A 12598-nucleotide genomic window follows, 5' to 3' on the forward strand; every position below is an offset into this window, starting at 1 on the left:
AAGTACATCAATTTAGTAAAGGCAGAAGACATTGTAGACATCTTCCCAAGCATTCCAGTTTAGTAAAGATGTAACTCTGCAGAAATCATCTTTCCATCTTTTTTGTGTTGTTTTAAAGTACAGAAAATAGATCATATATTACCTCTACTACTTATTACTTGCAAATCAATTAACACTTCACAAACTTGTAATACAGGCATATTTTTGTTCTATTATCGTATTGTACCTCTCTGGCTTTGAGTGCAAAAGTATAAGCAATATAAATCAGTATTTAAATTATATATTACATGTTTATTATGGGTGCAACATTTTTTAAACTTACATTTTATGAAAAATCAGAAGTATTTACAATTTTTGCAAGATAAACTTGTATGCTCTAATTTACAGTCTGACGTAGTAACAATTCATAAAAATTCAGATCCTTTAGAGTTGTGTTTACAAATTATTTTTTTAGGAGGCAGCTACAAAGGATATTGCTGTATACACAAGCAAGAACCAGCTTGCTACTTTTTTTCTTTCTTTTTTTTTTTTTTTTTTCATCAGACAGCTACATGTATTTTTTACATTGTTTTTGAATTTCTTTACAAAAAGTCTACATAAACTTGTATGGCTTCAAAATTGTAACCTGCACCCAATGCAAATGTATGTATAATCACCTGAATGAAGACTAGTTTAAAAGTGCTGAAACATAACTACTTCATTTAACTTAGAATTGAAAGTAACGGTTGATTAAAAACAGCTATACAGTTTTGGGTTTTCACTAATAAAACATATTAATGTTAAAGAGCATTTGATTGCAAAGCAGATTACAATTAAGATTCCAGTAAATTGACTGTACCATTTTATGTGAGTTAGAAATTCATCATTCAGTAAGATCATCAAATTAGAAGCCAGATATACTCTTCCAATCAGGTCTAAAGTACAGTATCCCCATAATGCTAATAATGGAAATCTCATCTGCAAAAGTGTATAGTATACCTTAGAATTTATGTAGCCTCTGCAAAGCTTAATTTACTGTAAAGCTTCAGCAGTCCAATTTATTACCGGTTCTGCATGAATTAGTTCTAGCAAGTTTTATTGTTTTAATATACAATTTAAAATAGATACTGGTATTGTGAATGGTCATATAAAATCCCCACTTGCACATTATTAAATTATTTTGCTCCAATACTTTTGATTTCTGTATTGAAAAAAACACTTGATAATAAAAACACATAAAATATTTTCTAAATTAGAAATTTACTTTAAAAATGTTACTAATGTGTCACTTCCCTGTGCTTAGGCTGTATAAGAAAGAGTAGATGACAAATATTAAAATTGGTGGTTACAGATAAAATTTAAGCTAATAAAAAGGGCAGTACTTGTCATCCTGCTGCCATAAAATACCCTTCTGAAATGCTATTCCTCCCAAGGTATTATGTTTACATTCACTTCACACAATTCCAAAAGCACTTAAATTCCAAAGACGTGCAATCAAAGTGAAGGGAAATGCTGTCTGTGTGCTGTTATAATCTTCAGTGATTTTTCAGGATTCTCATCTTTGGTGACATTAAAGTTTCTGTATCGAAGTTTCAATGTCCTGCATGATGCATCTCCCTCTACTATGGCTGCATGTATTGCAATTACCCCATAAGGAAGTAATCCAGTATTTTAAACCTCTTTTAAAACAATCTCCAGTTTTTGCAGATCTCCCTTTTAAATCCCAGTCAAAGGAATTTTTATAAAGTCGTATGTATTATAAAAACAGTATGCTTTCTTTATGAAGGGCCAAACTTTGAAAAAGGAAGTGAGGCACATGAATAACAAACTGGATAGGCACAGGTTTCTTTTAAAGGCACAAATGTTATGCAATTCATATAAAAATAAATTAAATCTACAGCATTAATTCAAACAATCACAACGCCCATAAAATTTACTAACTGCAGAAGTAAATCTCTTCTGTCTTTTGCAATTTTATAACACATTGCACTTCAGAAAAAAACAAACAAACACCTATATAAAACAACTTAGATGTTAATAATATATGATACATGGGAATCAAGTTACATTTTTATACACCTCTAACTCAAATGGTTTTATGGCATGAGTGGATGGAAAAACTACATGAGTTTGCCTTTGTTTTCTTTAAAAACTGGCAATTAAAGAATCTGATATTACTTATGGAAAGCTCAAATATTTCTTACTTGCTCTCCTACGTTTTAAGGTTTAATGCTTACCGTATAACATACAATTTCATACTTTCATTACAACTATTGATTACCATTTTGACTTCTATATAAATTTACTAAAATTTTAACAAATTTTCCCCAATATTGCAGTTGATCATTTACAGACAGTGTTGAAGTTAACTTCAGTGCTATTAAAGTAATAAAAAGTTTGCAAAATGACTTTCAAAAGTGCATTTTCTGTTCTGTAGTTCAGCCTCAAAGTAGGTCAACATTTAAAAAAAATTAATGCATGTTAAAATAGTGTTTGAGAAGTAGAGGGGGCAGAGTGAGCTTCTTGCACTCCTTTGATCCAATGACTTTCACAGGTTCATCAGCAGTCTGCCATATACCGTCCTGAAAAATAAAGGTAGTTTTTTTTTGCATTCAGTAGGTAAAATAGATTTTGTCAGTATTTTCCTGTGAGCAGTTTAACTGACTATGGAAAAACAAAAGAAATGCGAAACAACTTTCAGACGTGTTTTAAGGAAAACACAATTACGCATCAGTTGTTTAACAGTTTCATAATCCATAATTTAGCACTACAGAATACACATCATATATTAATTTCAATACATAACCATTTCAACATCTTACCAGTGGCAAATCTCTTCTTAAGTAGGGAAAGCCGATAGCCAGTGCCTACTAGCTCTACATCTACTCCTGAAAGGGTGCTTCCTTCACTTATGAATTGCACTGCAAGTGTTGCTGGTTTACTGGGTCCTTCTGAAAGTTCAAATTTTGCCCTGAGGGATCCAGAACCTATAAAAAACAGTAATGTACCAAGAGGAAAAAAAAATATCTCATTCTTCTAACATAGACAAGATCTAATTAAATACATTTCCCAAAAAACTTTAGTTGATTTTTCATAGACATTGGTGAACCTCACTTCAGTGCCATTATAAAATAGCAGTAGTTCAAAATTATTTTAAATACACCTCTGTAGCTAGTGCAAGGCATTAAAAAAACATGCTACTGCTCCCTTTTTCTAGTTCTTTAACATTTTCTTGTTCTTGCACTGTCTAGCGGAAAAATAATGAGATTTAAATAATAAATAATGGAATAGTAAAAGTCAAGTCCCTTTACTTGCTTAAAACAACTTGCTATTCCTAGTCAATAGGAATAGCTAATTGATGAGGAGAGCTAGTAACTTGATAAATATGCCATAAAGTCCACTCCATTTCTTTATTATGTATGTCATAGTTTGGGTAAATGGATTCTCATATTCAAGAGCTTTGAAAGTCAGTTGTGTTTTACCTCTGTGATTCACCACTCATCTGATGTGTTGGATTGTACAAAAAGCACATTTTACCACCCTGTGCACCACAATAAAGAGACTTCAAGGCATTCGCCCTAATATGAAGTCTTTCTGTAACTTCTGTTGTTTCTGTAAGTGTAAGCCTGGCATAGTATTACTTCCTCTTAAACACTGGATTGTGAGTATTAAGTATTTGCATTCAAGAGAAAGGGAAACAAAGATGGTGGGAAGACAAGGGAATGTAACAGAACCAGTGGGATATGCAGAAGTCTACTGGACACAAACAAGATGTGATCTGCATCACTAGCAGTCCATTTTATGTCACTCTGCAAGTGTTCAGTAGTTTTTCATCTGGCTGCATTCATGTTTTAGTATGGCTTTTTTTTCTTTTAAAAGAAAATATAGTTTAGGAAAAAAAAGAAAAGAGAAAGCTATCCCTACATAATCAAAATGGAAGACGAATGGCAAAGAACTGTGAGGTCGGTGAACGGTAAAGTACACCAGACTACAGCAACAACCTCTGTCAGATCAACATCCCTCAGATTTTGTTCAAATGACCACCACAACTTTGCAGCCTTTACACCAATTGAAGAGGGCTTCCCTTTCCAGGCTTATAGTTCCTATATGAAATCAGACATATTTACAGGAAAATCTATGCTTTCATAATGCTCTTCACTAAATTCTTAACAGGACTAGAGGCTCTTCCAAGGGCCACAAGGCCATTTTTTACATAGATGCTTTGTGGATGAGGTGCTTCCCTTTTGCCCCTACTTTTCTAATTCAGAAAAAATATTGCAACTACAAAGTCTTCAAGGACTGTGACATCAATTGGACTTAAGGGAAAGGCAGCTGTGTGGAGGATACCTACTGACACCTCACAAAATGCCACATAACCTACCACTCTGAGCAGATGTGCACAGTCTTTTTTTTTTTTCTCAGAGCTGTACGCAAAAATTAAGACCCTCAAAATGCTGGTCAGGAATCATCTAGAGTTGAGCCTGTTTCAGCACAGCATTTTTTTAATTTTTTTTTTTTCATTTCTTCCACTTACCTCTTGCTACTGTATCTCAACTGTCAATGTGTGGCAAAACATAAGAGAGTGAGTGATCCTTTTTCTTCGAATAATTGCTCATTTTCAAATAGCATTTATGTAATAATTTCCTTACTAAATCTAAACTCTATTTCAGAGCTGGTAACTGCTTTTAAGGGGGTTCGATATTTTTCCTTTTAAGATTAAATTACTTGTGCTGGTTTCAGATGGGATAGAGTTAATTTTGCTCCTAGCAGCTCATATGATGCTGTGTTTTGAATTTAGGATCAGAATAATGCTGTTAACATGTAGATATTTCAGTTGTTGCTGAGCAGTGCTTATGCTAAGTCAAGGCCTTTTCAGCTTCTCATGCTGCCCTCCCAGCCACTGGTAAACAGGATACAGCATGAGATGAAGTGTATACATGCATAAGGGTGCAGAGGCTAAAATGATTACATTTTTATTGTTACCATTTTTCTGTAGAAGAAAACAAAACAAAAAAAAATCAACTTGCCTCCATTCTCAGACTTCTCTGAAATGCTAGATATTTTCCAACAAGCTTTCATCTGGTCTGCATTCCTGTAAGAGAAAGTTACAGGTTAGTTACAAGCATCAATTTTTAGATAATTATTTCTGTAAGTTTACACTAGTACTTTAAAAGACTATGCACATAAAAACTACATCTCTAAATGGATGTTTATGAAAATGCTTGATTATTTTGTATAAGTTTGTGGAAAACTATACAAAGCAAACAAATGCACTGCACCTGAGTTTGTAGCAGAGCTCATGTGTACATGACCTCTTTATACAGTTTACACTGTCCTATGCCTAGGTTGACAACTCAAAAATATTTGTCTTCAAAGGGCAAAGACAGGCCAAATACACTGGAAATGGTTTTAAAGATGAGTTTTTACGCTTGATGGTGATAGTATGAATGGGAACAATGCTGATTGCTCTCTCCTTTGTGAGACTCTTGGCTGTGTAAATTTTATTCCATTTCCATTCTAATAAAACTATAGCTGGCAAAAGTGGCATGTGGTTTAAGTTTATGACACACAGTTTAACTTCTGATTATATACAGGGACAGAAAAGAAAAAGGCACCAAAAACTGGGGTCTCTAAACTGATAAGACATTTCGATATTGAGCACTTTGCAGCTGTTTCATCATAGGAAAATCAACAACACAAAGCTGTGAGTGGCATGAAATGCTGACGGGTATGAAATTGTCTTTGACATTGGCATAGCAGGAATGAAATGTTCACATAAGCAGCACAGATGATACCAGTCATTTGCCAGAGACAGAATTAAAAAACTTTATTAAAAATAAAAATAAAAAAGCACAACGGGCCACTACCCAACCCAGTAGACCAAAAATGTAGCATGACAAACACTACAACTGTATTTTTTATCAACTTGCAAAGCTTAAAATTCTAGCTTTGGGTGGTTTCTTAGTTGAAAGGCAGAATAGCTGGGATTGAGCCCCTTACTCTGATGAATCTGCTGTGAAACTGTCACTAAGTGTTGAATCTTCCTAGCTAGCACTAGAGATGTTCCTGTTTTTACTTAGTTTTCACTATGAAAGGGTTTTGTGGAAGAAACATGGACTGGGAGAAACTGATCATGTTGTGCAGGCAGGATACTGAATCTGCTCCAGTAGAAAAAGCTTAAGATGATCTGATTACAAGTTTTGATCCCTAGAAATAGAAAATCTAGAAAGATTCAGTCTTGGTAGATTTTTTTCCACTTAAAATGATTCTGTATTATCACATTGTCCAATCAACACATTTAAGAGGATTGCCTCCTGAAACATCAAAACCTGTATGATAAATATATCAAGCTTATTCTTCTTCTGAACCTTGCTTTATAGGAAGGTTAACGAAGTTTGGCATTCTTTTCTCTCTTAATCTTCATGTTTTCCTCAGTTATAAAGACACTCTTGACCTCCTTGGAAGTAAACAACCTGGAATTAAATTACACCTGGGGGAGTAATTTAATGTTACCAAACCACAGGTGCAGTGGTTGAATTTTGGTCACCTTTCACTCATGGATGTACTTCTCTGCCTTTTCCTACCACTTATCTAAGGCTTATGTCTCACTTTCAAGTGCTGCTGTAAATGGTCTGCAGGCTTAGGAGGTGGTGGCAGGTAGCTTCAAGTCAGGTGATAATTGTGACAACTCTCGAACTGAAAGGCAATGCTGCACAGCTTATAAAGTACTCTTCCATTTAGTGAGTTATCTTTTAAAACAATTTAAACCAAACGCTAACTTTTAAATTAAAATAATCAAGAAGGATAAATCTGTATGTTGCAAGGAACAATGATCAGAGGGTATAAATATACTGACGTATGTGGAACCTGAGTGTGACACTAACGTTATGGAACAAGGAGTGGAAGTTGTAGTATATAAATTATGTATTTATATAATGTTTTTTTAACCAATAAGAGATTCTGGTTGCAAAGCATGTTATTAAGAATAACTATGCTGTCTATTTGACCAAAAGAAAACATTAGAAATTTCATGAAGACCTGTATTATTATACAGTTGGAATGGCTGAATATAGTCTCATTTTAGTCTGTACGAATTGGCTGTTCTTGGTCTATTTTGGACAAGAAAATGTCCTATGTACATTATCAAGAGAAAAAAAATTCAACCATTTCTTCCAATAAAATGTTTTAGGCTATGACCCTAATGAATACAATGAAATGAACTTGAAATAATAGAAATAAAAGTATGAATGTTACCATTTTGCAGGTGGAAGTGACTGCATGTTTGTTACTCCTCCATCTACTGGTACTACAACCTGTACATTAGACAGCATACTAGGCACATTCATCGACTCTGGATTGTATTTATAATCCACTCTCACATCAGTAGTGCTAGCATTACATTTCCAGTAAGTTGCAAGATTCAAGGGAGTGGACTGGATGCCATTTGAAGATACCTGTAAAAAAAACAATCAAACAAAAAAACACATTGAAAGCAGCTTAATTACAATATCTACCCTTCTGGGCAGAATTATGGAATGATGGTAATGAGTATAACTATAAGTTCTGACAAAAGATCAGAAGAACAATTGACCTCTGAGCCTTTAATCTCAGAATTCTAAAGATTGTTGCAGCCTACAGTAATTGCCATTCTTTTAATTTTAAAATAAATTATTTTTAAAAGATGGTTTAGACTCTCTATGGCCCATGAGACTTTCTCCTGTTCTGCCTTTCTGAAGCCCGAATAGTTTTGTTTTAGTGTTGTTCTCTAACTCACAGAAATAAGTTACCAGGAGCAAACATCCTTACCAGTTGTGTAAGTTCCCATCAGTTCAGCTCCCCAAGCAGCAAGCAGCAAAAGGAAATACCTGTCATTGGATAGGCAGACAGCAAAACACTTCTTACATACTAGAAGCATTGTTTTCCTGGTGTAGGAGAGCTGGAAGCTTCTGCTCCTGTGGTTGAGATCATGCTGCTGCCCTGCTGCATACCCCTACCACCTTCCTTATCTTCCTCAGGAACCTTCTATTTCCCTGTGCCCTATCTTGCCTTTCCTTGGCAACTCAGGGCTATTTTCATCTGCCATGGCTACTGCATGCCAATGCCTCACTTTTCCCCAGTGGTAAAGGCCTCACAACTCCTCTTTCCACAGCGCTCATTTCTGCAATCCAAAGAACAGTTCTGTTCCTTCAATCTTAGGGTTTCTGTGAATCTTCTTCTGTTCTTCTGTGAATCTAACATTCTTTTTATAGATTCAGCATGGCAATATTTTGAACTATACTGAGAGGATGTGGAAAACTACACTGGTATTAATAGCTGCATTGGTAGGCCTAGGAAATTCTTGTTCTCCCGTTCAGATAAACATGTAATTTCTGTATATTTCCATTAAGGTCTTCAGTTGACAGTGAGAACATCCCACAGAATCACAGAGTGGATGTAGCTGGAGAGGACCTCTAGAGGTCATCTGGTCCAATCCCCTGCTCAAAAAGGGCCACCAAGAGTCAGTAAGACCAGGACCATGTCCAGACAGCTTTGAAGTATCTCCATGGGGGAAGACTCCACAGCCTCTCTGGGCAATTCATGCCACTGCTTGGTCACCCTCACAGTAAGAGGGTTTCCCAATGTTCAGGTGACACCTCCTGTGTTTTCAGTTTGCTTCCACTGCCTCTTGTCCTGTCACTGGGCACCACTAAAAAGAGCCTGTCTCCATCCTCTTTGCACTCTCCCTTCAGGTGTTTGTAGACATTGATAAGATCTCCCCCACCCCCATCTTCTGTAGGCTGAAGAATGAATCCCAGCTGTCTCAGCCTTTTGTCACAGGAGAGATCCTCCAAGTCCCTTCTTTGAGCCATCTTTGTGGCCCTTTGCTGGACTCTCAAGTGCGTGCATGTCCCTCTTATACTGAGGAGCCCAGAACCGGACTCTGGCTGTGGCCTCACCAGCTCACCAGGGAAGGATCACCTCACTCAAGCTGCTGGCTACAGTCCTCCAAATGCAGCCCAGGATACCATCAGCCTTCTCTTCTGCAAGGCATGCTCTGGCTCATGCTCAGCTGTGTCCACCAAGATCCCTGTTTTTTTTTTTAAACTGCTTTTCAGCTGGGTAGCTCCAGCATGTCCTGGTGCCTGGGGTTATTTCCCTCCCAGGTGCAGGATTTTGCACTTCTCTGTTGAACTTCATGAAGTTCCTGTCATCCCTTTTCTTCAGCCAGCTGCTCTAAATGGCAGCACAAACCTTTGACCTATCAGCCACTCCTTCCAGCTTTGTGTCATCTGCAAACTTGCTGACAGCAAAATCTTCCCCATCCTCCAGATCATGAATGAAGATCTTAAGCAAGGCTGGTCCAGTAGTGACCCCTGGGATACTCCAACTGGACTTTGCACTACAGATAACCACTTTCGGGGCCTGGCTGTTAGCCAGTTTTCAAACCACCTTACTGTCTGCTCCCCCAGCTCCTCCATGATGATCTTAAGGGATACAGCGCCCTACTGAAATCCAGGCATACTATATCTACTGTTCTTTCCTCATCTACTAAGCCAGCTGTTTCATCACAGAAGGCTATCAAGTAAGGGGAAGCATGACTTCCCTTTACTGAATCCATACTGACTACTCCTGATGACCTTCTTGTCCTCTGTGTGCCTAGAATGGTTTCCAGGAGAAGTTGTTCCATATTTTCTGAGGGGTCAGAACATCACTCACTCTCTTATATTACACCTGATCAGCTACAGCATCCAAAATTAATTAATTACAAAAGCAAATCAATTGAATTACGAACTCAAACAAACAAAAACCTGAAAAATGCCTAAATTCATGGAAAACTTAAGACTTTGCTAACAAGTACCTAAAGAAACAGTGTTCAAAGTTTTCACATTTGGAGTAAGGTGTGAGCAAGCTGAAACAGGTCATGAATCCAAAGGAATCCAAGGGAATGACATGAAGGCATAACAGGAATGCACTCAGCCTGGGCAGACCCTATGGATTGGAAACAGTGACATATCCAGAATTGATCTGGATGCAAGGTGACCGTTCATCTGTATGCTATCAGGCAAAGAACAACTCTTATAAATTCTGTGTAGATTAGACATCAGCCAGAGTTCATTAAAAAATTCCAAAGGGAAAAATGTGTTTACCTGATACTTTAAAACATCCACATTATAATAGGATGCAGATGGGTTCTGCTCTGATAACTTCTTGAGGTAGACAGTTATAGCTTGCATGTTCATCCAAAAATCCCTAGTACTGGAATCACTTTGCGACTGATCACTACAAAGAAAAAGAAAGGTAGGGCTGAGAATACAACACTGAGCGTTCTTTTTGGGATGTCTAATAATTAAGACTTGATCCTTTCCCTTCTTCAAGCAAAAGTTTGTTATAATGCTTTATGACACACAATTATACCTTTTTAATATTAAGGAAAACTATCAGCTTGTTGTATCTAGTAAAATTCTCCTTCCATTCAAGGAGCAGTGAGTTTTCTGCACTGACAACTGACACCACAAGATTTAGTCTGGGATTTTATATTTAATAAACTCAATATTATCAGGTGCCATGAGGATGTGCATGAGGTCGGGATACAAAGGGTCATTGAAAAGGAATGGTATCCAATTTGGAGTTAGACCTAAAATCATAATTAAGTTTGGTTATATTATAGCAACACTAAGATTTCTGCTATACGTGTGTTACTATACTTTCACATCAGCAGAAAGCATAAGCTTTCTAATTTTTTTCCATTAAAAAATTTTCAAATTATTATAAAGAATTGCCTTTTAGGTACTTATAGTTACATTCAATCTATGAAGCAATTTATTATATCATCTCTCTATGTAGTTAAGAGCAAACATGACTGCACAATCAAAATGCTGGTCTGGAGCTACTGGAACATGAAAAGCTGTTTTGCAGGTCAAGAATATTTTCAGTTCTGGTTGCATCATGTTTATTTTGAATAAGGATGAAATTTTTAAGAATACTGATTCAGAAACAAAATACAAATCATTTATCAATCAAAAAGCTTCTCTGAAGCTCTGTGGCTACAGTGAGGACCTGCATCCATTTGCTAAGCAGGTCTGCAGAATGTGTGTGCAAAGCAAAAGCTAAAAATGTGCATCTGGACCACAGTAAATATTACTGCAATGGTTTGAATCTAGAACAGTGACTTACACACTATATGTAGTCTGTTCGATTTATTTTGACTTTGATTCTCAACATAGTATTGTAATTCATGCTGCATCCATTTTTAGTAAAATATGGATGAACACTTACTTTTCATGTCAAAAAGCAGCAAATACATTTTTCACACTGAAACATTAAGTATGAACAATCACAATGAAATTAAATGTGAAAAAATGGATGCATATGTTTTGTTTCAATTATTTCAGTAATTTTTAAAAATGTACCATCTAGAAGTGTTTAACAGGTTTTCAAATAATTTCTTCTCTAAATGGAACAAATAATTACAGCTTTTACAAATGTCCTTTTTTTTTTTTTTGAAAAGAAGCTAAAATGCTGTGATTTGAACAATTATTCTATTCAATCACCAGCCTTTTTTCTTAAGAATTCTCTAAAGCATGCTGCTATACACTTGATATATATATAGTCACATAATGACTTGAATATACTGTAGAAACAATACAGCTTAAAAATACAGTATTAACCAACAAATGATGTTAGGCATACCTCCTACTATTTGTCTTCCACTTAAAGCCACTGTTTCATCATTTAATCATACCACTGTTACTACATAAATAAATTTATATGACAACATAAGAATTTCTTAGTTTCGATATGTAATTTTTCTTTATATCTTTTTTCTTCATAACTAGTTAGATGGTTCATATAGTTTGATTGGGAAAAAAATATTTTTTTCAAATAGTTTGTTAAACCATTTCACGTATAAAACGCATGCAAAAACACAGCTGCCTTTGCAAAGTACTTCTTATGGCTCTTGTTTTATTTAGCATAAGTTTCAGTACCTGACTGAGATTTTTAATGGTGGCAGTAGAAAGAAACTGAGCTAAACAAGATTAGTTCATAGCATTAAACTATGTTTAAGCAAATCAACAAGATGGCAGAGAACTCCGATTTACGTATAAAACAAATGAAATTTTAGAAATCACATAGTTTACTATTATATTAAAAAAAAAATACAAAACCTGTATACAAGTTGTGCATTTGGAAGAATCTGCTCTAGTTTGCTTGTGTTTTTTACCCTGAAGCAGAGCACAGCTGGAGATGGGTTGCTGGTGAAGACTTTAATAATCCCACTTGGGAATGATACTGTCATATCACCAGTGATCTTCACAATACATCTAGGAGAATGAAAACATCAGTTTTATTGCAACTCATTAACTACGTGGTTTTAATTACTGATTTTAAAGCAATCACTGTACTTGCACAATCTGATGAGCTGAATTCAAAACAGAAAGTCAATTTTAAATGAGGGTAATGTGGCACTGTAACAATGTACCATCACTTTCAACTTGAAAGTCAGATGAAAGTGAAGAAAAAAGTGTAGCTGGTTAAGCATACAGTAGTCTTGGTGGATATTATTCAGGCTTTGAAAACATGGCACAACTATGCTTAGGCAAGGCCTACTAGCATAGCAAGGGATGTGACAGGGTGAATG

General features: G+C 35.8%; 1 protein-coding gene across 4 annotated transcripts in view; it reads right to left on the reverse strand.

The window, feature by feature from the left end:
- Nucleotides 1-264: 264 nt before the first annotated feature.
- FCHO2 (FCH and mu domain containing endocytic adaptor 2) overlaps nt 265-12598 on the reverse strand; it is a 91810-nt gene continuing 79476 nt past the window's right edge. For all 4 annotated transcript variants that reach the window (XM_082782512.1, XM_082782511.1, XM_082782509.1 and 1 more), the window contains 6 exons: nt 12126-12281; nt 10107-10239; nt 7234-7433; nt 5007-5071; nt 2802-2966; nt 265-2561 (listed from right to left, as the gene is read on the reverse strand). In XM_082782512.1, coding sequence (XP_082638638.1) covers nt 2539-2561; nt 2802-2966; nt 5007-5071; nt 7234-7433; nt 10107-10239; nt 12126-12281 — 742 coding nt within the window. In that variant the 3' untranslated portion in view covers nt 265-2538. The remainder of the gene's footprint in view (nt 2562-2801; nt 2967-5006; nt 5072-7233; nt 7434-10106; nt 10240-12125; nt 12282-12598) is intronic.

This window comes from Aythya marila (genome assembly GCF_965140915.1).
Source record: "Aythya marila genome assembly, chromosome: Z".
In the NCBI taxonomy this organism is placed as follows: Eukaryota; Metazoa; Chordata; class Aves; order Anseriformes; family Anatidae; genus Aythya; species Aythya marila.